The 25,768-nt window shown below is 41.5% G+C and overlaps 2 protein-coding genes across 2 annotated transcripts; both read left to right on the top strand.

The window, feature by feature from the left end:
* The first annotated feature begins 940 nt into the window (after positions 1 to 940).
* ppp1r14aa (protein phosphatase 1, regulatory (inhibitor) subunit 14Aa) lies at positions 941 to 11,346 on the top strand. The gene is made up of 4 exons (XM_062407063.1): positions 941 to 1,200; positions 3,983 to 4,063; positions 4,350 to 4,382; positions 10,148 to 11,346. Exons 1-4 carry the CDS (start codon positions 997 to 999, stop codon positions 10,322 to 10,324), a joined length of 495 nt encoding a protein of 164 aa, XP_062263047.1. The 5' UTR covers positions 941 to 996; the 3' UTR covers positions 10,325 to 11,346.
* Positions 11,347 to 13,770: 2,424 nt separating this feature from the next.
* exoc3l2a (exocyst complex component 3-like 2a) lies at positions 13,771 to 25,479 on the top strand. The gene is made up of 13 exons (XM_062406933.1): positions 13,771 to 13,912; positions 16,412 to 16,972; positions 17,809 to 18,026; positions 18,495 to 19,245; positions 19,334 to 19,448; positions 19,537 to 19,647; positions 19,742 to 19,842; positions 20,443 to 20,553; positions 20,664 to 20,799; positions 21,515 to 21,637; positions 21,744 to 21,899; positions 22,817 to 22,938; positions 24,620 to 25,479. Exons 2-13 carry the CDS (start codon positions 16,437 to 16,439, stop codon positions 24,933 to 24,935), a joined length of 2,796 nt encoding a protein of 931 aa, XP_062262917.1. The 5' UTR covers positions 13,771 to 13,912; positions 16,412 to 16,436; the 3' UTR covers positions 24,936 to 25,479.
* The last annotated feature ends 289 nt before the right edge of the window (positions 25,480 to 25,768 follow it).

Genomic DNA, 25,768 nt, shown 5'->3' with positions numbered 1-25,768 from the left:
GGGCATTGGAATTTTTTAGTAAAGCGCCAAATCACAATATACATTATCTCAAGGCACTTTACATAGTTAGGTTGAGAGCTGACAAAATGATAGAGAATAGATAGTCTCACAAAAGAGCAACAGAGACAACATTTCAGTTCAAATCAATTTTATTTGTGTATGTCAAGGTACCTTAGAATATTATAGAGAAACACAAAAGTTCCCTTTTCTGTGACTTCGGAGAGGAATGTTTTTAACAGAAAGAAACCTCCAGACACCAGACTCATTGATGGCGGCCATCTGCCTCCAGCGGTGGGGCGAGCTGGGGAAAAGGGGGAAGAGAGGAGGGGTGGATGGAAAAGAGTGGAGAGAGAGAAGTGAAGACCAAGAACAGTTGTGTAACAGTTCTGTCAGAATAGTCATTAAAATAATAGGTGATATTAAGCCTATAAATATAATGATGATATCAATGACAGCAGCACAAAATACTAGAAACAGCAATAATAATAATAATAATAATAATAATAATAATAATAATAATTGTTGTGGTTGAATACATTTTAGGTTTACAGATAAATTAGAAATAAGGGGTGAAAACAGTCGTGTAACCATTATATTTCAGCTGTCAGACTTATTATAACGAATAAGAGAAAAATATTTGTAGATGTAATTTTGTATGATAGCAACAACAGGTGATAACAGAATAATAAAACGACAATCATAATCTAAATCATAATCATAATCATAACATATTACTACTAATACTACTAATGATAATAATCATAACATATTACTACTAATTCTACTAATGATGATAATATATTACACTTTGTTACATGATTTATGGAGATAATGTGATCTGATGTATAAATAGTTCCTCAGTAATTGTGATGATGCTCTGTGAATAAACAGCAGTAGCAGTAGTCAGTCAGCCTGTCTGAGCTGTCGCCGCCTCCCAGTTCTCTCCCCTCCTCAAAGAAAGACACGAGGAACCAGTCAGACCAGTCCCCAGAAGACATGGCAGAGGACCGGACCAGCACGACGCCTTTGGCGGGTGACGAAGTATCGCCATCGGACCCGGAGTCGCACCAGGACCAGGGGTGTAGTATCCCGAAGAGACACGCACGGGTCACGGTGAAGTACAACAGGAAGGAGCTACAGAGGCGGCTAGACCTGGAGAAGTGGATCGACGAGAGCCTGGACCGGCTGTACGCGGGTCAGGTGCGTGTCCGCAGGCGGGGGGGGGGGGGGGGGCTGCTGAGGCTGCTGCTGTACTATCATCTAATCAGCAAATAACATTCATCAGAATAGGTTCAAGGAATCAGGCATGAGGTGGCCCATAAGACTGTAACTGAAAAAAATAAGCATTTACCATAATTTGCCTCATAGGGCTTAACAAGGTGCACAATCCTCAGCCCGTAACCCACTAGATAGAGGAAACAACCACAAAACACCTTCTACCAGGGCAACAATGCAGAGAGCTCAGAGAGGCACATGTGAGGGATTCCTCTCCAAGGACCGACAGAGCGTGCATGGAGCAGGGCACATCAAGAAAATAACATTTACAAAATTCATGAGAAAAGACAGTGAATGGAAATTGTTTGTGCCACAGTGAGCTGACAGTGTTGAAGCAGAGGCCCACTGTGATATATGAGGTGTTTACCTCAGAGCAGAGGGTGGTTCTCCTTACAAGGTCTGGGCTGGTGCAGATGTGCACTCCACAGCTGTCCCCTTCTTCTCTGGATCCATGTGTCTGTCTTTGGGCGTTTCTGCAGGCCTTACATGGACAGTGTGGAACTGAGAGAAGTGTGAATGATGAGGAAAAGGGACAAGGAGAAGGTTATGGCGGATGAGAGCAGTATGTATATGTCCCAGGAGCAAGTGGACACTGTGCATGTGACTGCTGAGGCAGCTGCTGGGGGAGTGGGATCTCTCAGGGGGGAGTCATGGGGGAGAAGAGTTCCTTTTTGGACGTTAAAGCAGGATTGTGTTGATTTTTATTAAAGTATAACTAGACATTAGATGATCACAATAAGGAAGCTCTGTGAGAAATAAGGACAAAACTAATTTCATCTTATAAACCAGTGATTTATTCACATCGTCCTCTTATACTCAAAACATTTATTTTATATGAAGGTATGGTCTATTTAGAACATATTCCTCATTGTTTATTAATCTGTCTTTTTAGTTGTAAAACAGCCTTAGTACATAAAATAATGGGTCAGACTTGCAAAATTATTACCTCTGTGAAGGAGGTTAGGTTTTTTGCCCCGTCTGTTTGTTGGTTTGTTTGTTTTTAAGCAAGATTACACAAAATCAAATGGACAGATCTCCAAGAATAGTGGATGGATTGGTTGTGGGCCTAACATGAACCCATTCATCTTTCAGTGTGAATCCTCATCAGGGGGCAGATCCAGGAATCTTTTTAATTCCTTTGTTTAACATTGCAAACTACACCGCTTTTCAAACAGAGAATATTCCATTAAACTAATCAGGCATCGATAGTTATGAGTGTGTGCAATTTGTTGCTGATCTAAATAAAAATCAGGATGTTCTGAATTTGAATGTGGTGTCGTAAGGGGACTGTTAAGCCTTCAGGGACTCTACTGCATGCCACAGTCATGTTGTGAAACTGAAAAGTCCCTCCCATTACTGCTCTGTCTTACATGACCCCCCTCATCTCTGTCAGACATTGTCTCTCCGTCCTGGGAGAGGGATCCCTCACATGTGGCTCTCTGAGCTCTCTGCGTTGTTCCCCTGGTAGAAGGGTGATTTGTAGTGTTTTCCTCTCTCTGTTGGGTTACGGGCTGAGGTTTGTGCACCTTGTTAAGCCCCATGAGGCAAATTATGATTTGTGAATATGATACAAAATTTGATTGATGCATGATAATTTTTTCAGTTACAATCTTATGGGCCAATGCCTGATTCCACAGGCAGAACAGTGCAGTGGTGTGGAAGGCTGGTTGAGACTGTCCCTTCACTCAGCTGATACAAAGGCTGTTTGTTCACACATAGCAGGCCCCTGTTACTGTACTGCGTCAACATTGTTGCTATTCAGCCTCCAGAGCCTAACAACACAAATGATTGACATGAAGAGGGTGTAGGCTGAACCGAAGAGGACATCATTTTTGCTTAATGTTTGAGGAGGTTCTAACATTTTTCTAACCTGGTTACACAGGCTCAGCATGAAACCCATGAATAGGTTCTCTTTGTGCTTTTATCTTTCTATTCATTTATCTTCTCAAGCATCTCGTATTCCTGATATTCACAGGATTTGTGAGACTTAGTGATTTCTGGGCTTCTGAATGACCTATAAAGCTGCTCAGAGTGTCAGACACATGAGGGCAGCACAACCAATTATATTATTTTTATGTATATCACACATTCCTCCCTGTCAAGACCTGTTTCATTCTGTTTCGTTCCCACTAATTCATACAGAATGGGCGATGTAAGCACTTGTCTTGTTTCACTTTACTTGTGACTTTATTGAACTCTGTCAGTCTTCACAGTAAATTCAGCTCTAAGTACTCATCACTCTTGGTCTGTGTACAACACAAGACGGTCCCCCAACATCAATCAATCAATCACATTTCATTCGTATAGCCCATATTGACAAATAACAATTTGTATCGTAAGACTTATGGCATGAACTAGTAACAACAATTCTATTATTACCGGACCTGGCCCCTTCATTAACCACAACTCTAACTTGAATATTTGCTTAAATAATATTGAAATATACTGAAATATACTTGAAAGCTTTATGATACATTTAACATCTATAGTTTTCCATTTCATGTGTCGATGCAGCTCCTGTGGGTTTAAACATTTCAGTTAGTAAAAGTATAACATGCCGCAAGCATTGGTCACGTTTTGAATACGTGGGAATAAATGCGCAAACTGCATGAGGAATTTTTACAGACTCAAGTGGCAGTGGGGAAATGTTGGTTCAGGACATCCTTCTTGTATAGTGACGTGTGTGTTGATCCTGTGTTTAATTCAGGAGGGTGACATACCAGAGGAGGTAAACATTGACGAGTTGATCGATCTGCCGAACGTCGAGGACAGAGTGAAAAAGTTACAGGTAAAACGAACGAGGTCATTCAAAAAGTATGAGACGGTGCTGATTGTGTGATAGAAGATTTTCTTAATAATCCAACATTGATAACTGTTAAGTCTTCAGTCACAGAGATCTATCATTGGGTTTCTTCAGGTTTCAGCACCAATCAGAGAGTCACTCAATCATGTTTGAAACTGATATTTTATACAACACTGACTGCTGAAGTGACAATATGTTTTTTTTTTTGTAGAATATTCATAAATATGTATTTGTGTTGCTGATTTCTTACGTCTCCTTATTTTTTGAACAGGAGGTTCTTCAAAAGTGCAGTAACAACACAGAGGTACGTTTTTAAGCCAAGACACAACTGATTACCTGCATGTAAAGTATACACACATAGAGCGGGAGGATGAAGCTGCAGCACCTGACTCCTCATCACACAGGAGGGTTAGGTTAGCAGGGAGGCCCAGGGAAGATGCTGCTATCTCAGACACTATGATAAGGTGCATCATTAAAGTATGGGTGCACATTCTGAAGTCTGTTGTTAAACAGCACTCACACATAGATATGCAGGTTTGGGTAGCAATAGATTACATCATAATTACATAATAATTTATATAATAGGTTACTACAATCAGCCCAGATTAATTTAATTTGTCAAGGCTTATTAATGTATCATATTTTGGTTAGCTTTATGGCAAATACTTTGTTTTCATGAGAACCACTGATGTTTATTAAGGAGAAATGTGCCTGTGACAAGAGCTTTGTTGTCAAGTGCTCCATCTTGTGGCAAGGAAAAATATCGGATCACTTCAATTTCAGACACATACAGCACAAGAAGTGCAGTTTCAATAGTTTAACTGCCATATAAGTTGTTTTCAGTAGCTGACTAGATTCCAAAGTAATGTGGCCCAACCCAGGTATATAAACCCTGAAACAGTTTGTTCTGGTTCAAAGTTTATTCCAGAGTTTATGAGAAGTTAATGAGGCCTCAGGAAACAGAGTTAGTCAAACTAAGTTTGCATCTTAAAAGTTTCTGTGCTGAGCATCAAATAACTGTAGCCTTATTTTCACTTCAGATAACCTTTGGATTGTATTTTTGTAGAGTGAGGACTGTGGATCGTTGGTGGGAGAAGTTTGACTTTAGGAATTTCTGGCCACAGTTTTCAGTCACACTTAAGGCAACAAAACTACTTCTTGGTTAGGCTTAGGAAAATATCTTGGTTTGGCTTAAAATAGAAAAAAGTGTAAAGTCTCTCTGGCTGAAGGCAAATGTCTCCCTTTACTTACATTGGAAAGACATTAGAAAAGGGATATATTAATATCCAGTGTCGACAAGGGATTACAGACAATAGAACTTGTTTCAGTGTTCATATATGGGAATAAGATAATTTTTCTCAAACAGAATTGATCAACTCTGAGCTTGTCCTTTGAGAGAAATCGACATCATGTGACTAAAGTTCGCTCCTAAAGATATGTACAGACAGTAAATTAGTGTCAACACGAACGGCCGCAGCCAAGACAACGCTTAACTTTATCACCCCAGATGAATGTCTCTCGAAGGAAAACATAACCAAGCGATTCCAGGGCGGAACAAATACTTGTCAGTATTTGTCTGATTGTTTTGGCCATTGCATCTCGTACTGTTGACATAACACTGCTCATCTGCATGCTGCATTTTTTATCAGGCGGAAAAATCTCCCCACGAAACACAGACAGCACTAAAGGATGTGAACCAAAGGGGATGTTTAGAAAGCGTTGTGTGGTGTGTACATACAAGGATACACTGTGACTTTATTTGATTGGGTTCATAAGGAATTATGAGCATTTACAACCGTTGGATCATAACACAAAATAAGAACTTCGTCTACTGGGCCTGAAGGCGCCCTCCTGGGAGCCAGCTGCTCTCCTCAGCCTTCTTCCATCTATGGACATAATATCACTCAAAGTCCTTCAAAACAACAGGGTGGAAAATAACTTCCACATTGTAACTGCTCTGCTAACGGCTCTATGAATGTTGCTTTACACGTTTAATAGTGGTTTAATTAGTAGTGCCAACAGGCAAGAGTGACACAGGGCTAACAGTCAGTGGCCAGTGATCCAGATGCTTCCAGATGTTTCCATATAAAGTATGAGCACAAAACTGAAATACTTCCTTGGAAAATGTCCAAGTGCCTCCTCTGCAACAACAACATTCTTTTAAAAAAGAAAACAGAGCTTCTTCATTTCTGTATAAATTGACCATGTGTTTAATGGCCAGAATTATCCATTCATACACATATTATAAGAGTCATAGATGCATTGGAGCATGTCCACATCTAACATGCATATTGCAGAAACTATCAATCTACAGTATCATGTTTATGAATGCCTTTTCCAGTTGTTTACTCAGTAGTAAGTACGAACGGAACTGTCTTGGTTACACGAGGCATTGGTCTGTCCTGAGGTTTCTGTATTTATTATTTTTTGGCAGTTTTTACTCACTTTAGTCAAGCGTTGAAACTAGTACAGATTTTTAAGCATTATGAGCCAAATTGTGATTTGTAAATGTGGGCTTTAGTAATACATTTGGATTTTAGCTAACAATTGCCCATACTGGAGTAAATAGTTTATCTTTGTGGGGACTATTTTGAGCGGGTTTCAGCAAACTCAAAATAAACTATCAATCAATCAATCAAATTTTATTTGTATAGCCCATATTGTATATCACAAATTACAATTCATCTCATAGGGCTTTAACAGGGTGTGACATCATCTGTCCTTAACCCTCAGCAAGAGTAAGGAAAAACTACTAAAAACCCTTTTAACAGGGTAAAAATATGTAGAAACCTCAGAGAGAGACACATGTGAGGGATCCCTCTCCCAGGACGGACAGAAGTGCAATAGATGCCACAATAGATGCCAGGAGAACATCATCAATAATCAAAGTCTCTAGCAGCATTTGATGAGGGTAGACATCCCGAAGGACAACCCCAACATGACATGCCAAGCAGTCCCGCTGCAAGCACAGTCCATGCTCAGCAACCATCTAGACCACGATCCACCATCCAGACCAGACGCCACTCCAGTCCTCAGTCACCGTCCACCGCCGCCCACCAGGACCCATCACAAGCCACCACCGCGGTCCTGGTCCACCGCCCGTGCCTAATGCCAACGCGACACAGGGTCCGCCACCAGCACCATGATCAGCCCACATGATTCAGAATCCGCCACACTGGATCCCACACCGCGACCCCCGGTGCGCGATCCACAAACCGCAATCCATGGTGCGGCCACAGAGGCCCTGGATCTGCGGGTGATAAAGCAAAGGGATTCCGGGGAAGGGGGATAGGGATGGAGAAGAGGAAGGAAAAGCTGGAAAGAGAAGCTCCGTGTGTCATGTGTCATAAAATAGAACAAGTAACGTTCTGGTGCACTAATTAGCTCTAACTATAAGCTTTATCAAAAAGGAAGGTTTTGAGCCTACTTTTAAACGAACAGATGGTGACTGCCTCCCGAACTGAAAGTGGTAGATTATTCCACAGACGAGGGGCTTGATGGCTAAAAGCTCTGGCTCCTACTCTACTTTTAGAGAATTTAGGGACGACAAGTAGGCTTGAATTCTGTGAGCGGAGTGCTCTAGCGGGTTTATAAGGTACTAACAGCTCTTTAAGGTAAAAAGGCGCTATATTATTAAGGGCCTTGAAGGTGAGGAGGAGAATTTTAAATTCTATTCTAGATTTAACTGGAAGCCAGTGTAGCGATGCTAATATTGGAGAAATGTGCTCTCTTCTCTTTGTTCTCGTCAGGACTCGTGCTGCGGCATTTTGGACAAGCTGTAGAGTCTTTAACGACTTACTGCTGGAGCCTGATAATAATGAATTACAATAGTCCAGTCTCGATGTAACAAAGGCGTGGACTAGTTTTTCTGCATCTTTTTGTGAAAGGACATGTCTAATTTTTGAAATATTACGCAAGTGGAAAAAAGCGGTCCTAGAAATTTGTTTTAAGTGACTATTAAAGGATAAATCAGGATCGAAGATCACTCCCAAGTTCCTGACTGTGTCATTGGAAGCAAGGGCAATGTCTAGCGCAGCTATATCATTAGATAATGTGTCTCTAAGGTGTTTGGGGCCAAGTATTATAACCTCTGTTTTGTCTGAGTTTAATAAGAGAAAATTGCGGGTCATCCAGGTTTTTATGTCCTTGAGACATGCTCGAAGTTTAGTTAATTGATTACTTTGTTCAGGTTTTATTGACAAATATAACTGGGTGTCATCCGCATAGCAGTGGAAATTTACCGAGTGTGTCCTGATAATGTTTCCTAGTGGAAGCATATATAATGAGAATAAAACCATGGTTAACTTTGGTGCGCACAGATGACTCATCATTAATTTGCACAAATTGGGAGCGATCAGAAAAATAAGATTTAAACCAGTTAAGGGCGGTTCCATTAATGTTAATTAACTGTTTGAGTCTTTGTAATAAAATTTGATGGTCAATTGTGTCGAATGCTGCACTGAGATCTAACAGAACGAGGACAGACACAAGTCCCTGATCTGAGGCTATTAAAAGATCATTAGTGACTTTTGCCAAGGCTGTCTCTGTACTGTGATTGGCTCTAAACCCCGATTGAAAGTCTTCATATATATTATTTTCCTGGAGAAACTCACACAGCTGATTGGCAACAACTTTTTCTAAGATTTTAGAAATGAAGGGGAGATTAGATATTGGCCTGTAATTGGCTAAAACCTCTGGGTCTAGGGTGGGTTTTTTGAGTTGGGGTTTGATGACAGCTATTTTAAAAGACTGTGGTACATAACATGATGATAATGACAGATTGATAATGTTAAGTAACGAACTATCAATTAGGGGCAGAATTTCTTTAAGTAATTTGGTAGGAATGGGATCTAAGATACAGGTTGTTGGTTTAGAACCTGAGAATAATTTGGTAAACTGATCACGGGTGATCAGAGAGAAGCTGTCTAAGTAATGGGTAGGATTCTCAGCTGTTTCTGAGATCTCTGTTGTTGGGAGGGTATTAGTGCCAATTGAGGGCAGGAGATGGTTGATTTTATTTCTAATAGTTTGAATTTTATCATTAAAAAAGGTCATAAAGATATTGCTATTTAGGGATCGAGGAATACTGGGTTCGGTGGAGGTGTGACTCTCTGTCAGCCTGGCTACAGTGCTGAAGAGAAACCTGGGGTTGTTTTTATTCTCTTCTATTAGTTTTGAATAGTAGGCGGTATTCTTCCAGTCTATTAGATTTTCAACATTGTTGCTGGAGCGCCACTTCCTTTCTAGTTTTCTTGATAATTGTTTTAACTCATTTGTCTGGGAATTATACCACGGAGCTATTTTACTATGTTTGACATTTTTCTTTTTTAGAGGCGCTATTGAGTCTAATGTTAATCGTAATGAGTCTGCAGAGCTATCGACGAGGTGGTCGATCTCAATGGAGCTCAGGGTTTTAAAGAATTTGTTGTTTATATCTACTGCTAATATGGGTTTAAATGTAATTGGGATTATCTCCTTAAATTTAGCTACAACAGGTAGACATCTAGAAAATGAATTTTTTATTAGTGGCATATATTCAGTTATTGAAAAATCAAAGGTTTAATAACCTTTGATTTTTCAAATTATGGTCTGATAGAACTGGATTGCGCGGAAGTACTGTTAAATTTTCAATTCCGACACCGTACGATAATACAAGGTCAAGTGTGTGGTTACCACAATGAGTAGGTTTGTGCACACACTGACTGAAACCAATAGAGTCTAGTATTGAAATAAATGCTACGCTAAGGCAATCTTTATTATTATCAACATGAATATTCAAGTCACCAACGATAATAATTTTATCGGTCTTTAGGACTAAGTTTGATAAAAACTCAGGGAATTCCTTTAAAAATTCAGTATAAGCCCTGGGAGCACGGTAAACTACGGCAAATTACAGTAAACTAGTGTGCGCGTTCATGGTTATAAAAGACTATATCACAATTGTAGGACACCCTCAGTGTTGATCTTATTTATTCAACATGAGTCATAATTATACACAGAGTATCTGCTGAATAGGCTTATTGGAAAGCTGTTGCCTCTGCTCCCTGTGATGATTTTGATCTTCTGCAGACTTTCATCCAGGAGCTGGTGGGAAAGCTGGAGGGCGTTCAGAAGCAGGACGAGCTGCAGAGCGAAGGCATCGAGCATCCGGTCATCTGTCACAGCCACTACCGCCACGAGCCCTACCACTTCAACAACTCACAGCAGCAATACCACCAAACTCGAGGCCAAAACAAAACCCTCTGACAAGACCCCGACCAAAACACCCACAGATGAGAAGATCGATACCACCAATAAAGATCCCCTGAGGAGTTTAGCAGCACTATGTCCCGTTGTGTTGACGTGTAGATCCCCGTTTTGTTATTTTGCATGCAAGTAATGTACTCACTGGTCTTCTAGCATCCTCTCATTGATAACAGGACTCCATGAAGTTCCTGCTATCAGTCAAGCAAAAGTCTGGCCCATATGTCCCGTAAACCCACAGGTTGCAGTTCTTACTTTTAATTTTTGTGAGGATTGAACAATTACTGAACTCAGAGGTGCTGTTTGAACAGTTTTCTTTCCTCTCTCCAGACTGGCTGCTTCACCCTGTTTGTCAGTCCTTATGCTGAGCTAACTACAGCCTTATATTTAATGAACAGATATTCAAGGAGTATCAAGCTTTTCATTAAAGTCTTGGTAAGAAAGCAGATGTAACAATTCCTTTAAGCATTTATTTACATTCTCATGTGTGGATAATAAGTCAGTGAACATACAGGAAGCAAAATATAAATTATTCACATCATGTATCTCTCTTCTGACATTATTTCCGTTAAGACCAGGATTTATTTCCAGCATTGAAACATGCGACTCACACGTTTACTCGACTGAGAGTAGATGAAAGGATGGAAAAAGAGAATGTACAGCTCTTCTTTTTCACATAACGTCCTTATACATGTCTAATATCACACATCATTTTTATATCAATGTATGTAACAATGTAACACTGAGCTGCACTGTGGCAGGTATGTTTCACCTTCCACTTAACACACGTTACACAACTTTAACACAGCTCAATTAGATGCATATATAACTTTATGTTAAATTATAAAAGTTATTTATTGTCATATCTACTTATACATCTACATGTACAGTAAAATGTTACACTGGCAGTAATCCTGTTTACACTGTCGTTTTTAATGACAGTTTACTGCTACTGAGTTATTACTTCATTTTCAGTTTTTCACTTAACTTTGATTCTGTAAAGAGCTTTGAGTTTCTTATTAAACCATTTCTTTCACTATGGGTGTTTTTTTTTTCTTGCAGTATTCTACGTCTGTGTATAATATTTGAGCGTTGTCACAGTGTGGCAGACTATATACCGTACAGCTGTATAATTCCTCCTCAAGACTAATGACATACATGCATTTGTTTCGCACATTATTCCTCTCTATACTCAAGCATACTCAAAGACATATACGTATATATTAATATATATATATATTTGCATTTACATTCTTGTTGATGGCACAAATAAATGGGACATTGTTTGTTTATTATACTTATACAGCAAATGGTAAATATTTAAAGGGATACTCATCTGTGGAGGTCCTATGAAATCTTAATATGTGAATTAATATAAAGGCTGCTGTGACTCAGGAGATAGAGTGAGTTGTCCACGATGCAGAATGTTGGCAGTTTGACTAAGACTATAAGCACCATAGAAATACAGACCATTTAATAAAATACACATTTCTGTTTTGCTTACCCTTAAAACCATCTGCAGCTAAATCTAAAGATAGAAAAAAGTGATAAATTGAACTTATTTTAAACGTTAGAAAGAAAAACATATTGTGTAACTGTAAGTGTTACACATTTAAGTCCAACATTGTTCTCAGCACACATGTATCAAAGTGCAGGTTAAGAAGCATAGAGAAATAGAACGTAATATTCAAGGTGTGGAACTGAGGGCCGGTGAGTTTACAGTAGCTTGATGACTGCATGGAATACACAGCACATGATGCATAGATATTTAATTAGTTATCCGATTCATTCATTGGTAACTGTCCAATGAGGTCATGTCTGTACAAGACTTTATATCCTGTCCTACACCAAAGTGTACACTGTGTGGCAGTAGGGGGCCACAATGAGCATAGAACATTTGAGGTGTCCCACCTTGTAGCTTTGCTTTGTTACTTTTTTAAGTGCAACACACACATAACTATTAGCTCTAAGCTTATAGTTAGAGCTAATTAGTGCACCAGAACGTTACTTGTTCTATTTTATGACACATGACACACGGAGCTTCTCTTTCCAGCTTCTCCTTCCTCTTCTCCATCCCTATCCCCCTTCCCCGGCATCCCTTTGCTTTATCACCCGCAGATCCAGGGCCTCTGTGGCCGCACCATGGATTGCGGTTTGTGGGTCGCGCACCGGGGGTCGCGGTGTTGGATCCAGTGTGGCGGATTCTGAATCATGTGGGCTGATCATGGTGCTGGTGGCGGACCCTGTGTCGCGTTGGCATTGGGCACGGGCGGTGGACCAGGGCCGCGGTGGTGGCTTGTGATGGGTCCTGGTGGGCGGCGGTGGACGGTGACTGAGGACTGGAGTGGCGTCTGGTCTGGATAGTGGATCGTGGTCTAGATGGTTGCTGAGCATGGACTGTGCTTGCAGCGGGACTACTTGGCATGTCATGTTGGGGTTGTCCTTCGGGATGTCTACCCTCATCAATGCTGCTAGAGACTTTGATTATTGATGATGTTCTCCTGCACGTGGCATCTATTGCACTTCTGTCCGTCCTGGGAGAGGGATCCCTCACATGTGGCTCTCTCTGAGGTTTCTACATATTTTTACCCTGTTAAAAGGTTTTTTTGTAGTTTTTCCTTACTCTTGCTGAGGGTTAAGGACAGAGGATGTCACACCCTGTTAAAGCCCTATGAGATGAATTGTAATTTGTGAATATGGGCTATACAAATAAAATTTGATTGATTGATAAACACATACACACACACATACACACACACACACACACACACACATGCACACACGCATACACACACACGCACGCACACACGCACAGGCACACACACGCACACGCACGCACACACACACACAAAAACATACACACACACACAAACACACACACACACATATAGCATATATCCTTCAACTGTTTCATCTTACAGCTCTGGTCTGTGTGTGACATTAGAGCCGTGCCGTGGCTGCAGTGACCTTGAGGCTGCATTTGACCAAAGACAATGTGGCAGCGTCAGAATGTTGATCCTCACTTCAGTTCAGATCTGTCCACTTAAGGTCTTCCTCTGAGGATGAATGCTCAGATGGCAGATGGTGTATGAATGGAATTTGGACTCAAGGCCGTTGACGTTGAATCATCCTCATTCTGTGCTTCAATAAACTAGAAATCAGTCAGGGCACTCACACACGTATAAGATCACATGCACGCAAACACGCAAGCTGAAAATCATAAAGCACTGCAGAGGAATGCTCTGTCCAACTCTATTTTCCTTTGCTGTACAGTTAATGTAATTACTGTAATTAGAAAGGTCCCTGGGGTGCGGGTGTAGGGGTGGGGACAGAGGGTCTTTGGCTTAGGAGGGGGGCGAAAGGACGGGACGGGCCTTTCCTCAGGAAAACATATCACCTTCCACCACAATAGGGCCCGTCAGGAAACCACAGGCAGCCACATTGCTCTCTTGAGCCACCGAGTACTTTCAGACACGCTCTCACACTTGTCAGTCGCACACACACATCCACACACTTCACAGCCTGGCAGCACGCACAGCCACACACTCCAGGATGAGATTGTACTAAAAGACTGCAAACCCATCATATCAGGTAGGTCCTCATCCTCTGTACTCACAGACCTGATTCCAATCAGTGTCCATATTGTTGTGTTTCTCTGTTGAGGTTTTACTAGTTGTTGCCTAATCTATGATAGCTGCTCATCCTTTTGTGTTGTTGACATACTGAAGGTAACTGTCACTTACTCTGGTATGGAAAGTATAAAAAACCTGATTGTCTTGTGTGCTGACTCTCTCTGCTTTTTGTGATATTGTAGTGACGGAGGTTCTAACCTAGACTTAAGTTCACAGCAAAACAGATACAATTATTGCATATACATCAAAATCTTTTATTAATGTCAGAGTTTTTTTTTCCACCTATGTTTTCACAAGACAGTTTTCCTTTAGAGACTTTAAACCTCTTTACAAGTGTTTGCCTGGCCCCCACCTCTGGGAGAGGCCAATAGATAAGTATAGGAATAGATAATCAAAGGTTATTAAATTGTTTCAGCATCACATTAGATGTTTGAAGACTATGTTCAGACATTCAAAAATAAAATGAAATGCATGATACCAGAGCAAATTCCACAAAAGCTGACAAAATGGATATGTAGATAGAGTTTATGTTCTCTTTATGACCCAAAGACATGAATTACAACCATTATTTCAGCATAGAAATCAGCTTGAGATCCGATAATTGTAACTTTATGTTCACAAAAAATAATGTCTGCAGATGAGGTTGGTTTCATAATAGAGTTTCCAGGTGTAAGTGTATAATTGAAGTGCTGAGGGGTGAATACCTTGGACAGAGATGTGGATGAGCAGAAAGGGTGGTGAGGCCATAAGAATATTGTGTGACAAAAACAGAGGAAAGATTGAGTGTTTGAGACACGGGGGCTGTGGTTCAGGAGATACAGCCTCCACTAATCAGAATGTCGCTGGTTTGATCCCTGGCTTCTCCATGAGGAGTGCCAAAGTGTCCTTGGGCAAGAGTCTGAACCCCAAATATGCCTCTCGCAACTTTGCTGGCAGTGTGTGAGAGATGTGTGAAAAAGAGCTGCATATAGATGACCTGTATTAATGTGTGTTTGGGTGAATTATACAACTGTGCTGTAAAGTGCTTTGAGTTGTCATCAAAACTAGAAAAGCTATATAAATGCTTCTGCTTTGGGGTAAAAAAGTGTCAAACAGCAATGTTAGAGTTTGTTAAAACAATACTTACATCACCCTTCTGTATGCTGAGACAGTGTGAAAAGATTTCTTCCTAATTAGATGTCATTGGATACAAGAGAGAAAAAGAAACAGTCAAAGGTAGAGTTAAAGCACATGAGGCTTCAGCCCCTGAGATATCCAAATGTTCTGGTTATCTCCCAAGGTTACAGTGTTTTTAATTAAAAAAATCCATAAAATAGTATGTTTCCGCGGATAGAGTTTCCTTGCTAAGCTGAATAGGAAGGATAGTGACACAAAGATGGAATTTTATAATATGACTCACTTTTGGAAATATCTAATTAATTTGCGTAGCTTTGCTGAAGCCTGAACTTTAAGAATTACACAGAAAAAGGGCTCCGCCTCCTGTATCTGCCCCACCTGATATGAGAGTGTAAACCCAATGGTACAGGTCAATAACAATATCAGTCTCATTAATGTGCACTAAAAACAACAGGCTGGTTTGACAGCCTCCGGTAAATAAACCACACCAACCTCTTTTACATTGTGTCTTCCAATTAATTACAACATAATCAATTATCCTTTGTGACTAAAAACAGAAATCAGAACAGTGTTCTGACAAAAAGAGAAACTCAATATGACAGAAATAACATGATTTAGTTTTATGTTAGACTGATTCTCTGAAATCACGGCAGAAAATAAAATCAATACATTTCAATCAAGGGACCAGGTCTTTATTACATTTAAGTAATGACTGATAAATAAAAGAGATCTGAAAACTGTCTAAAATAGTCCCACCACAGTGAATCCTATACTGTATACACCACTCCTGTCAATCATGTGTTGGTTAGTCTCAACAAGCTGCAGGTCGACCTTTCCTGACCAGGTCCACATGAGTGTTTGTTGATGAGTGCTGTTATATTTATGTAAGGCTGCAGTGCAGCACACTTAGATGCAGCAATATTATGAATACATATTTCTTATTTGCTGTTTTTGATTCTGCTTATATAAACTGTCTGGTGACCGCAAACAGTTTCCCACGTCTCATGATTTGATTTTTCAGTCACACAACTTATTGTTTTCTCTAAGACAATAGAATATAAAATATCCTTGTTATTACTTCTAAATATTGAATAACCATCAATAATGAAGTAGACTGCTACAAGTCATGTTTTATCCCAAATAGAAATGAAGCACCAAATAGTGTAAAATATGTAGTGTCAGATAGTGTCAAATAAACTAAATCATATTAAAGTTAATGAGACAATCACATTTTAACTTGTCTGATCTGTTCTTGGAGACTCATTCATAATAAATGATTGCGCTACATAAAGCATAATCCTTTCTGTCATTCTGAGACTCACACATTGTTCCTGTCTTTCAGTTTTTCAAGAATCTAATTTACAACCATGCCCATTCTGAAGGAGCTCCCGGGAAGGTCAAAGAGCTGCCACGAGTTCCCCAGAGTGAACGGTGAACTGATTCTGCCTCGGCTGGACCTAGACCTCAGAGAACTCAATGATCTGAAAGATCTGAATGACCTGAAGGATCTGAACAAAAACCTGAACCCCTTTGAGGATGTGGACCTGGATGAGGATGCGAGGAATGGAGGTGACATGGGGCTTATCATGGGGAAGGTCAGGGGTAACCACCAGCTCAGGACCTCCCGTGATGGAGAAGAGGAGGAGAATGAGTTGAACTCGGAGAGGCACGGGGCAGGGAACCCGAAAGGGAAACCTCTCAGGGGGACCCTGGAGCGGATCTGTGGAGTGTCACCCCTCAAAACCCTTGGAAAACTGGGGAAGGGGCTCCGCATATCGGGACGCAACGTGTGGGGGAACAACTACCCCCACTACAGCCCTGGAAACTCAAATACACTTCCGCCAGAGAGGGAGAAAAAGAAAGGGCTCCGCAGAGGCTCAGAGGGAATTATGACCCTACTCCGGTGAGGAGGGTGGGGAGGAAGGAGACCAAATTAATCTAATTGAATCTCTATTTGGATTTCTAATATGAAGAGTAAAAAGGTTTTGTTGAAATGTTTTAGGTTTTGTAGAGTTATTTTTAAGTATGATATCTTAGCTTATGCAGTGTATAATATTAAACCCTACTGTACAAATCTACAGCACATGATGTGTAAACCCAAAGAACCACATGAATTTTTTGATTTAAAAATTGAAATTAAGTGTGTTTTTATTAAAAGGAGAGTGGCACCATTTGATGGATGCAGCAATCCCTCCATGAATTAAGTAAAACAAAATTTGGATTGATTTTTTATTAAAGATAACTTTATTGAAAACACATTTTCAGGTATTAAAAGCTTATAAAATCCCATAACATTAACAGGGGTCAAATTAATTCAAAGGATTCCCTAGAAAAAAAAAGTTCTCAGAGTGTGATGTATTAGTCTCTGAGTCCCAGAGGTGACATAGAAAAACGGCTATCATGTTACCTTTGCTTGTCAGTAATAGCAGAACATATAGTGTGTTTACTTTATCTGGAGTTATGCAATGTGCCATAACAACTTACTGATCGACGGAACCTCCTTTGTTTTCCAGTGACATGTGTACTTGCTTACTGAATTGAGCTATTTTTTACATAGGCAGTCAGGGCTGATGTGTGATTGTAGCTGCTACTTGGCAGTCACACTACAATACAAACCTCAAGTCTCCTTATTACCATTCATACTGTGTACTGAACTGCATACAATCAATGTGAGTCATATTAAAGCCCTTGCAGCCACAGTCATTCACGTTCTTTGCTGCTGCTGTGGATATTGTGCAGCTTCACAGATCGACGTAAGGAGGAGCGCAGAGAGAGCCTGCCCTGTGGGGACCTGAGCACAGACATCGAGGCGGAGGCTTCCAGGCGGCCCTCCTTCCTCAGGATGGTCAATTTGGGCAAGCTGAAGAGGGAATCCATGTCCGACAAGGCCTCCCAAGAGGACGAGGAGGAAACGATGGAGGAGGAGCCGGTGGTTAAAACCAGAGAGCCCCTCTCAGGTAATAAAACCCTGACCACATACGCCTACTTACATATTAAGAACTCAAAGAATCATTTGTTATGAGTTGCGTCCCTCATATTTTAGAACTCTTCTCTACATGGTTTAGTCTAAGTTGTACTTGACAATCTGAGTAAACTCTCTGATGAGTTTGAGAGGTCCCCAGATCCCAGAGTCACTGGGTTCAATCACCAGCAGACTGTGAAATCAGGAAATGAGCACACTTCCTCCTATTCCAGGTTCCTCTAGATAGATGTTCAACCAGGCTACTGTTCACAGACTCCACAGGGACCCCCACTCTGAATAGAACAGTGTGCAGAATGAGCAACAAATAACCCAATTTGTCAGTCAGGCACACGCGCAGCTGCTTAATAATGATGAATGAAGGCAGTCGGGATGTTTGGTTAATCCCCCATTTTCTGAAGGTTGCAAATAAACAGATCTATTTTCCTCTTCTTGCTCTCCACAGTGTTGGAGATCCTGCAGTTGGTCAACCACAGGGACCTTCTACTGGCCGACACACACATGCAGGAGTTGGAGCGAGAGTGTGAGCTACTGTCTCATCTGCCGACCCCATCTACTCCCACCCTTACTCCCACGCTATGTCCCGGCACTCCCCTCAGCATGATCCCCTTCTCATCCTCGTCACTCGATGACTCCCTCAGCTCCAACGCAACGCTGGACTCGAGTCGGCGGAAGGTGAAAGACGTGGAGCTCTTGTATGAGGCCCTGCAGAGGGAAATGTGGGACGTAGTGAGGGAGTCCCTCCGCCAGCCCAGTGCTGGTCCAAACCTTGGGCTTGTGGTGCTAGTGATTCAACAGGAGGAGCATGCGGATGCTACGTGGGCTCTGAGAGGGGAGACAAAGCCTGAGGAGGACACCCCTCAAATCCACACCAACCAGCGTCCCCGGCGACTGAAGATGAAGTGGAGACAGGCTGTGGCAGAGGCTGCAGACTGGAGCCTGCCACATCAGGTGGATACACAGGCAGGACAACTGTCCTCGTACCTGGACCGTCTGAGGAGCAGAATGGTGGATGACCTTGATGCAGCGAGGAGGAATGCAGTGTCCATCTACCCAGAGGAGTTTTCTGCATTCCAGGTGTACTTGGAGAGCTACCATCGAGCTGTGGCCAAACGTCTTCGCACTATCACAAGTGGGCCGCTGCAGATATCAGATGTCTACTCCCTGCTGGACTGGTTCTACAACATCTACAACAGGTAGGGTACCTAATTAGTTAGTGAACCTGGGTGCTCCCATGAAATAATAGCCAGAAAGCTGAAGTAATATTTCACCACTTTCCACCAGGGATGTCTTAGGAACCATTGGCACAACCACACCTATCAACTACAGCCCTCTGGAAACAATTCTGCCCCAAGACACAGTGGACAGACTGGAGCAGGACTGTATCAGTATTGTCAGGGTATGACATCTTGTTTTTGCTTCTCTGTTTCTTAGAAAATCTGAACAACTGAGAGGTTTTAATTTTCTTAATTTTCTGTGATTTTCAGGACAAGGTGACAACAGAGCTTATTCAGGTTCTGGATGAAGAGGAGCGGCGATGGGCCCAGACGCTGCACATAGAGGAGTATCAGTCACACCTTGCACGCTCTGTCATCCAGGTACATCGTCATATGCCATTTTTGCTGAGAAATAAACCTTGGAATGATTTAAACAATTTTTCTAAGACACTGCTTTCTTTTCACTGAATTTCAGAGGCTAAAAGTGGATTTAGACAGATCCACATCTGTGAACCAGTTTCTTGGGGCAAGAGTGGCTCGCTGTAGTCTAAATGGATTGGCTGATTTCCTCTACAAGTGAGTACATGCGAACAAAAAAGTATCAAATCAGAGAAACATTCAACCAAAGACTGAGAGTTAAGTTATAACTCAACTTCGTGAAAGTAGCAAACAGGATTTAACTTGCAACCTTTTTCAGATGGCAAAAACTAAATAAACTTCAGTAGGTATATAGTAGAGTAATAATGATATTGGAATAGTATTCTCTATTTCGTCAACACAGAACTTCATTTTGTTGATGCTATAGATCACAAGATTTTGTAACAGACTAGAACAACATGCAGGGATCACAAAACCAGCACTAGGCTGGTTTAAGTCATACTGGAGGACACAATTTGTTCATGTCTATGACATACAGTTATTCATGGTGTTCCACGAGGTTCTGTAATGGGGCCATTACTTTAAACTTTATATATGCTTCCTTTCTGCAATATTATCAGACCTAATTATGTAAAGGGCCTTGATTTGCGGCACTATACAAATGCAATTTAATTGAATTGATTGAGCTTCAATTTTTTTGTATATAGCCTGAGGATATCTTGAATGCCACAGTGTATTTAAAAAGAAAGCATGATAATTGTTTTGTAGTAATATTTTCATACAACTTGTTTGTGTTAGTTTCAACAGGAAGGTGGAGATGTTTCATGACACTCAGGCGGAATTTGGAGACAGAGGGGACGGATATGTTTCCAGGACCATAGCTCTAGTCAACTGCTGCCCTCCTCTGAGGTAACAATTGTAAAAAAAATCACCATTCAATAGATGGCATTTTATTCTATGGTGCAGGGAGCACCACAGTAGCTGAAACCACTGCTTCACACATTCTTTATGTTCTCCAGATCATTTGTGGAGCGCTGCAGGCAGTGTGACCCACAGGGCGGTGAGGAGTCAGCGCAGAGAGCCAACTCGTCTCTGGACAGGATCATCAACCAGTCAGTCAGGATGCTGACTGATCGACTGTTTGAGCACATCAGGGTGAGTAAGACATGATCAAGACTCATCTCAGTCTGTACAGCTTGTTTCCCTTTAACTAGACCCGATGACTGTGCAGATAATTTCTATTGTCACCTTTTCCTGTACAGATGCGTGTTAGACTAGCAGGCAGCAGACTGCTCAGTGGTCCCCTAACATGTTATTACGTTGTGTATTTGCATAGTAAGATATATTTTCATATTCATAAATGAGTATTTCAGCCTTTGTTACTCTATATCAGGGCAAGTGAAGAAATCTACGAATCTTTTAAAAAAAGTAGAAATTCCGCAGTGTTTAGGTAAATATACTCCATTATAAGTGATACAAAAAAGAGCATATAGTAATATAGAGAAATTGTACAGATGGATGATGTTCTTGTTTTATTGATGCATATTTGATATTTAATTATATAATTGAACCATTAAAAACTAAATTGCAGCATAAAACTCCTAACAAAATATTTATTGGAAAATGTCACCAAATTACAAGAAAGTCATATGTTTTGTATGCAAAACTTAAGTTTGACAAATAACTAGTATATGTAGTAAATCTACTGCAGTATAAAGTAAAATATCTTCCTCTGAAAATGTAGTGGTGCACAAGTATATGGTGCTGGAACAATACATGTTAGCACAAGTACCTCAAAATTGTACTCAAGTAGAACACTTCCTTATATGTACTTTAATCTAACTAATCAGATCTTGGTCTGTTGTTGCAGCCTTTCTTTGACAAACTGATGAAGAGAAAATGGCTGAATAACACAGAGGCATTTGAAGCCATTGAAGCAAGCATTAAACAACACTTTAAGAAATTCAGACGAATGGACTGTCCACCATATCAGGTAACACCTGTGATATCACATGAAGTTTAACATGTAGACATAAATGCAGTCTTTGCTTGAGGTCACATGTAGCCAGTGAGGAACTAATGTTATGATTGACTGACAGACGCTGGTGGGTGAGGTGCACAGGCGGGTCCTGGTAGAGTATGTCCGAGCAATCATGCGTGGACGGGTAATCTGCACATCTTCCAAGATGAGGAAGAGGATGGCTTTCCGTCTGCAAGATGAGGCCAAACAGCTGAAAGGACTTTTTAAAGATCTGGTGAGTCTGGTTCTCACATGATTCACAAAAATTGTCTTTATTAAACTGAATCAGGTGATGCCATAAACCTGATTCCTTTTCGGGACCCCACCTATGATAAGTGATTCCAAAATGCTGATTGTTCAAAACAGTGAACAGAGCTGGCAAAGGCGAATGCAGAGTCTGACCCTCAAACTTCCTAGGTCAGGAATAACTCAGACAGTGTTGATACAGGAGTGAGCTCTAAAAAATGGCTGCCGTCATTGAGATGGAGATGGATGAACTAGGCTTACGTTAGCACTTGCCAAGGGGGGGGGGTATAAAACAACTTGGCCTGTCATTATGGCATTTGCCCCCTTTGTGTGTCTGAGTTCAAACAAGTGTCCATCACCTCGGCTGACAACAGGAAGCCGCTGTGCTCAGGAGGAACTTCCTGTTCCTGTCAGCTGGCCAGCTTTGATGTGGCTCAGGGATGGCCTTGATGGCCTTTTTTGCGGAGGAGTGAGATGAAGTATCTGTGGAAACTGGGAACTTGGCATTGGGGGTAGATAGTTTTTAATGGCCGTCCGAAAATTATTTTTAGTGAATGCAAAGTCAAAGAACGCTGCTTTCTTTTTCCTGAGTGTTTGACGGAAAAAAAGGACCTGGAAAAACAGAGGTGGAATTTTGTTGTTCTCTCAGGATATCACCTAAATGTTTGGCCTCTCACCTTTGAAGGTATTAATCTTTGTTTCGTCCTATTCAAAACACATTTATAATTGGCAGAAGAAGCCATCTGGATAGACAGGGATACCAAATAAAAAGTGCAGTGAACTTCACATTTAGTCAGGCAAATTTCCAAAAGGAAGAAAATTGAGAATATAAATTACATTTAAAAATGGTAATAAACCCTGTCACATGGTTTTAATCGAAGTTTATTTGTCTTCTCTCTGCTTCAGGATTCAAGCTCATCTTGGTTGGACAGCATCATCTGCCACCTGGCTGACATCATTCTGCTGGAGGACACTCCCTCCATCCAGATGGAGGTGGCTGTTCTGGTGAAAGAGTTTCCAGATATACGGTGAGGCTCTTAAGTAAATTAGCAGTGTTGGAATGTTTCTGTTGCAACCAGGAAGTGTCTCTGAACCCCAAAAGGTCATATACTCTTTTATGCTTACGGCTACACATTCAGATTGCTGTTGTTGGCTCGTAGCCAAACCAGAGAAACTGTAAAACTATGGATGTTTTTTTGTGTGTGTGTCACAATGGATCAAAACAAGGAAAAGGAGCACGGAAACATATCTACATTAACTTTGCTATTTTCGGAGAGGAGCGAGGGTCTGTTTTGAGAATGGATGAGGCTGAGAGGCCTCGGGGAGGATGGGGGAGCGGGGGCTGTTTGTGCACAGATTAAGACTCAGGTGACGGTTGGCAACCTACGGCCGTGTGTGACGCATAGCCCTCTGCGGAGCAGACAGGAAGCTGCTGCGGAGTACTTCCTGTTCCTGCCACCCTGCAGGAGACAGACTGGTGCCACACTTGTAAAAACTCGTGAATCAAAGAGAGAGGTGTGGAAGAGAAGAGCAAAACACAGCAGTGCAGACATGGAGACATGCTAACTCACCGCTTGACTCATCCCTTTTGTTTACTTTATGGCATCCCCTGCTGGTATTTTGGGAGATCAGAGGCTGCCGCTCTTCCTTGAGATTTCTGGGTGCTTCATTTAACTCCAGCACACTCCATTCATAGACTGTGACAACACCTGGGAATACATGTCAGTCCTTCCAACCTCCTTCCACTCTTTCCTCCTTATTTAGTCATCTCACAGAGGGCTGTGTCCGTCAAGCTGGAGTGTGAACTTTGGGGTTGCGTCTCAAATACTGTTACATCGATAACAGGAAGTGCAGTTAACATTGTGAGACAGACAGACAGGCAAACCGCCAGCCAGATTGACAGAAAGAAAGACAGACAGACGGACAGACAGACAGACAGACAGACAGACAGACAGACAGACAGACAGACAGGCAGGCAGGCAGGCAGGCAGGCAGGCAGGAAAACAGCAAACAGGCAAACAGGCAGACAGACAGACAAACCGGCAGCCAGACAGACAGGCAGACAGACAGACATCAGACAGATAGACAGACAGACAGGCAGACAGGCAGACAGACAGGCAGACAGGCAGACAGGCAGACAGGCAGACAGGCAAACTGGCAGCCAGATAGACAGTCACACAGACAGACAGACAGACAGACAGACAGACAGACAGACAGACTTATCAATTTATGCCTCAAAAATCAAAAACCCAACTCCTTTTGTGCGAATACCTAAGATGCCACATTTAAATATATAACAAATAATGGGTTTATCAATGCCTTATGAGTCATTTCTTAATGCTTTTAGTTCAAAGCCACAAATAAGAGCTGGATGAGATTTTTTTTCTTTCTATGATATTCTTCCCCTGTGGATCGTAGCACAACGATTCTTAGTTTCAATGCATGAAACAATTGAAAACATTACTATCAATGTTATGATCCATTTCTGCTGACAGATATCCTGAAACACTGGACCTTACAACTTCTTATGAAATGGTTCATATATGGAAAGTGACACCAAATATTCTGTTCCAGGAACAGATGCTATGACTCAGACAGATGTGACTGTTTCTCATAATCATTTGATGACAGCCAACAGGCTGAGATTTCATTAACACCCGTCTACCTCCCTTCCCCTCCTCATCCTCCTCATATCCTTCCTCTGCACAGGAAGAAGCACGTCTCCACCCTGCTGAACGTACGGGGGATGATGCGGCAGGCGGAGCGCCAGGAGATCCTCAACATCGTCAAAGACTTTGAGTGCAGGAGCGCCCTCATGTGCCGTGACCACGCCCTCTTCTCTGACATCCCCATCACCTCAGAGGTGCACTGCATCAGCTTGGGCCTCCTCCGGCTCGCCATGACCGTCTCCAACTGGTTCTCTGAGCACCGTCTGAGGCGAAACCGTAGGATAAGTGTGAGGAACGCAGCACCTCAACCCTCGGAGAATGTGGAAGACACAAATAAGCTTCACAGAGAAGACTAGCTGTTGGTGTGTTGTGTTAGGAGAGCAGTCACAGACTGGCTGTGACGATTTTGATGAGATGATGAGATGTGCATGCACCTTGACCAAAAACTGTACCAAATATTGTTAACAGCCATTTAAGAAACTTGACCTCAGGTACTGCCTGTACTGTACACGCTCACTTACTTACTGACACTTTTGCATTTTTAGTGGAATAGTGAAACGTTATAGCTCATTATCATTTGCAGTTGTTTCATTTTGATCCAGACAAATACAGAAATAAAATAAGTGACATAAAATAACCTCAAAATGTAACCTCTCCACCGCCTTTCATTCCTGCAAACAACTGCAGAAACAACTGCTAGCAGATGCAATGCAATATGATGTAGAATGTTTGCTATTTAACATGTATTTACTCAAACACATATACCCATTCTCTGGTATATAGTACATATGTATGTGAGGAAATGTATGGAAATGTATATGTGTCGAACTGTCACTGTGAATGATATGGAACTGTTCCTGGAACCATAATAAAACCCATTGACTGGGTGGATTAAACAGACTCAGCAGCTCTGCATCCAGCTCTGTCAAGTCACTGTCAGTCAATGGATTTGTTTTATTGTAGTTCTAACTTTAGGTGTTTTGTCCTTGAACGTGGGCATGTCAGACAATAAGTCTGGCGCTATGTTAAACAATACATACCAAACAGACATGGGCCAGAGGGTCTGACGTAGGACTGATGCTGTCAGTATATATACACACACATACTTTATGCCTTTGTTGTTTATCTTAAGGATACGGAAGCTTTGTTCAGTAAACTTGAGATCCTGAAATATCAGGCTCCACCATGG

Source organism: Platichthys flesus, chromosome 15 (genome assembly GCF_949316205.1).
Source record: "Platichthys flesus chromosome 15, fPlaFle2.1, whole genome shotgun sequence".
Lineage (NCBI taxonomy): Eukaryota > Metazoa > Chordata > Actinopteri > Pleuronectiformes > Pleuronectidae > Platichthys > Platichthys flesus.
This window is presented reverse-complemented; position numbering and strand designations above follow the sequence as displayed.

Bases quoted from the DNA above. Each gene is read 5' to 3' on its own strand.
- ppp1r14aa (XM_062407063.1), top strand. From the start codon at position 997: ATGGCAGAGGACCGGACCAGCACGACGCCTTTGGCGGGTGACGAAGTA. The intron at 1,201-3,982 runs GTGCGTGTCCGC...TGTTTAATTCAG, and splicing joins ACCGGCTGTACGCGGGTCAG to GAGGGTGACATACCAGAGGA. The intron at 4,064-4,349 runs GTAAAACGAACG...TTTTTTGAACAG, and splicing joins ACAGAGTGAAAAAGTTACAG to GAGGTTCTTCAAAAGTGCAG.
- exoc3l2a (XM_062406933.1), top strand. From the start codon at position 16,437: ATGCCCATTCTGAAGGAGCTCCCGGGAAGGTCAAAGAGCTGCCACGAG. The intron at 19,449-19,536 runs GTATGACATCTT...TGTGATTTTCAG, and splicing joins ACTGTATCAGTATTGTCAGG to GACAAGGTGACAACAGAGCT. The intron at 21,900-22,816 runs GTGAGTCTGGTT...TCTCTGCTTCAG, and splicing joins AAGGACTTTTTAAAGATCTG to GATTCAAGCTCATCTTGGTT.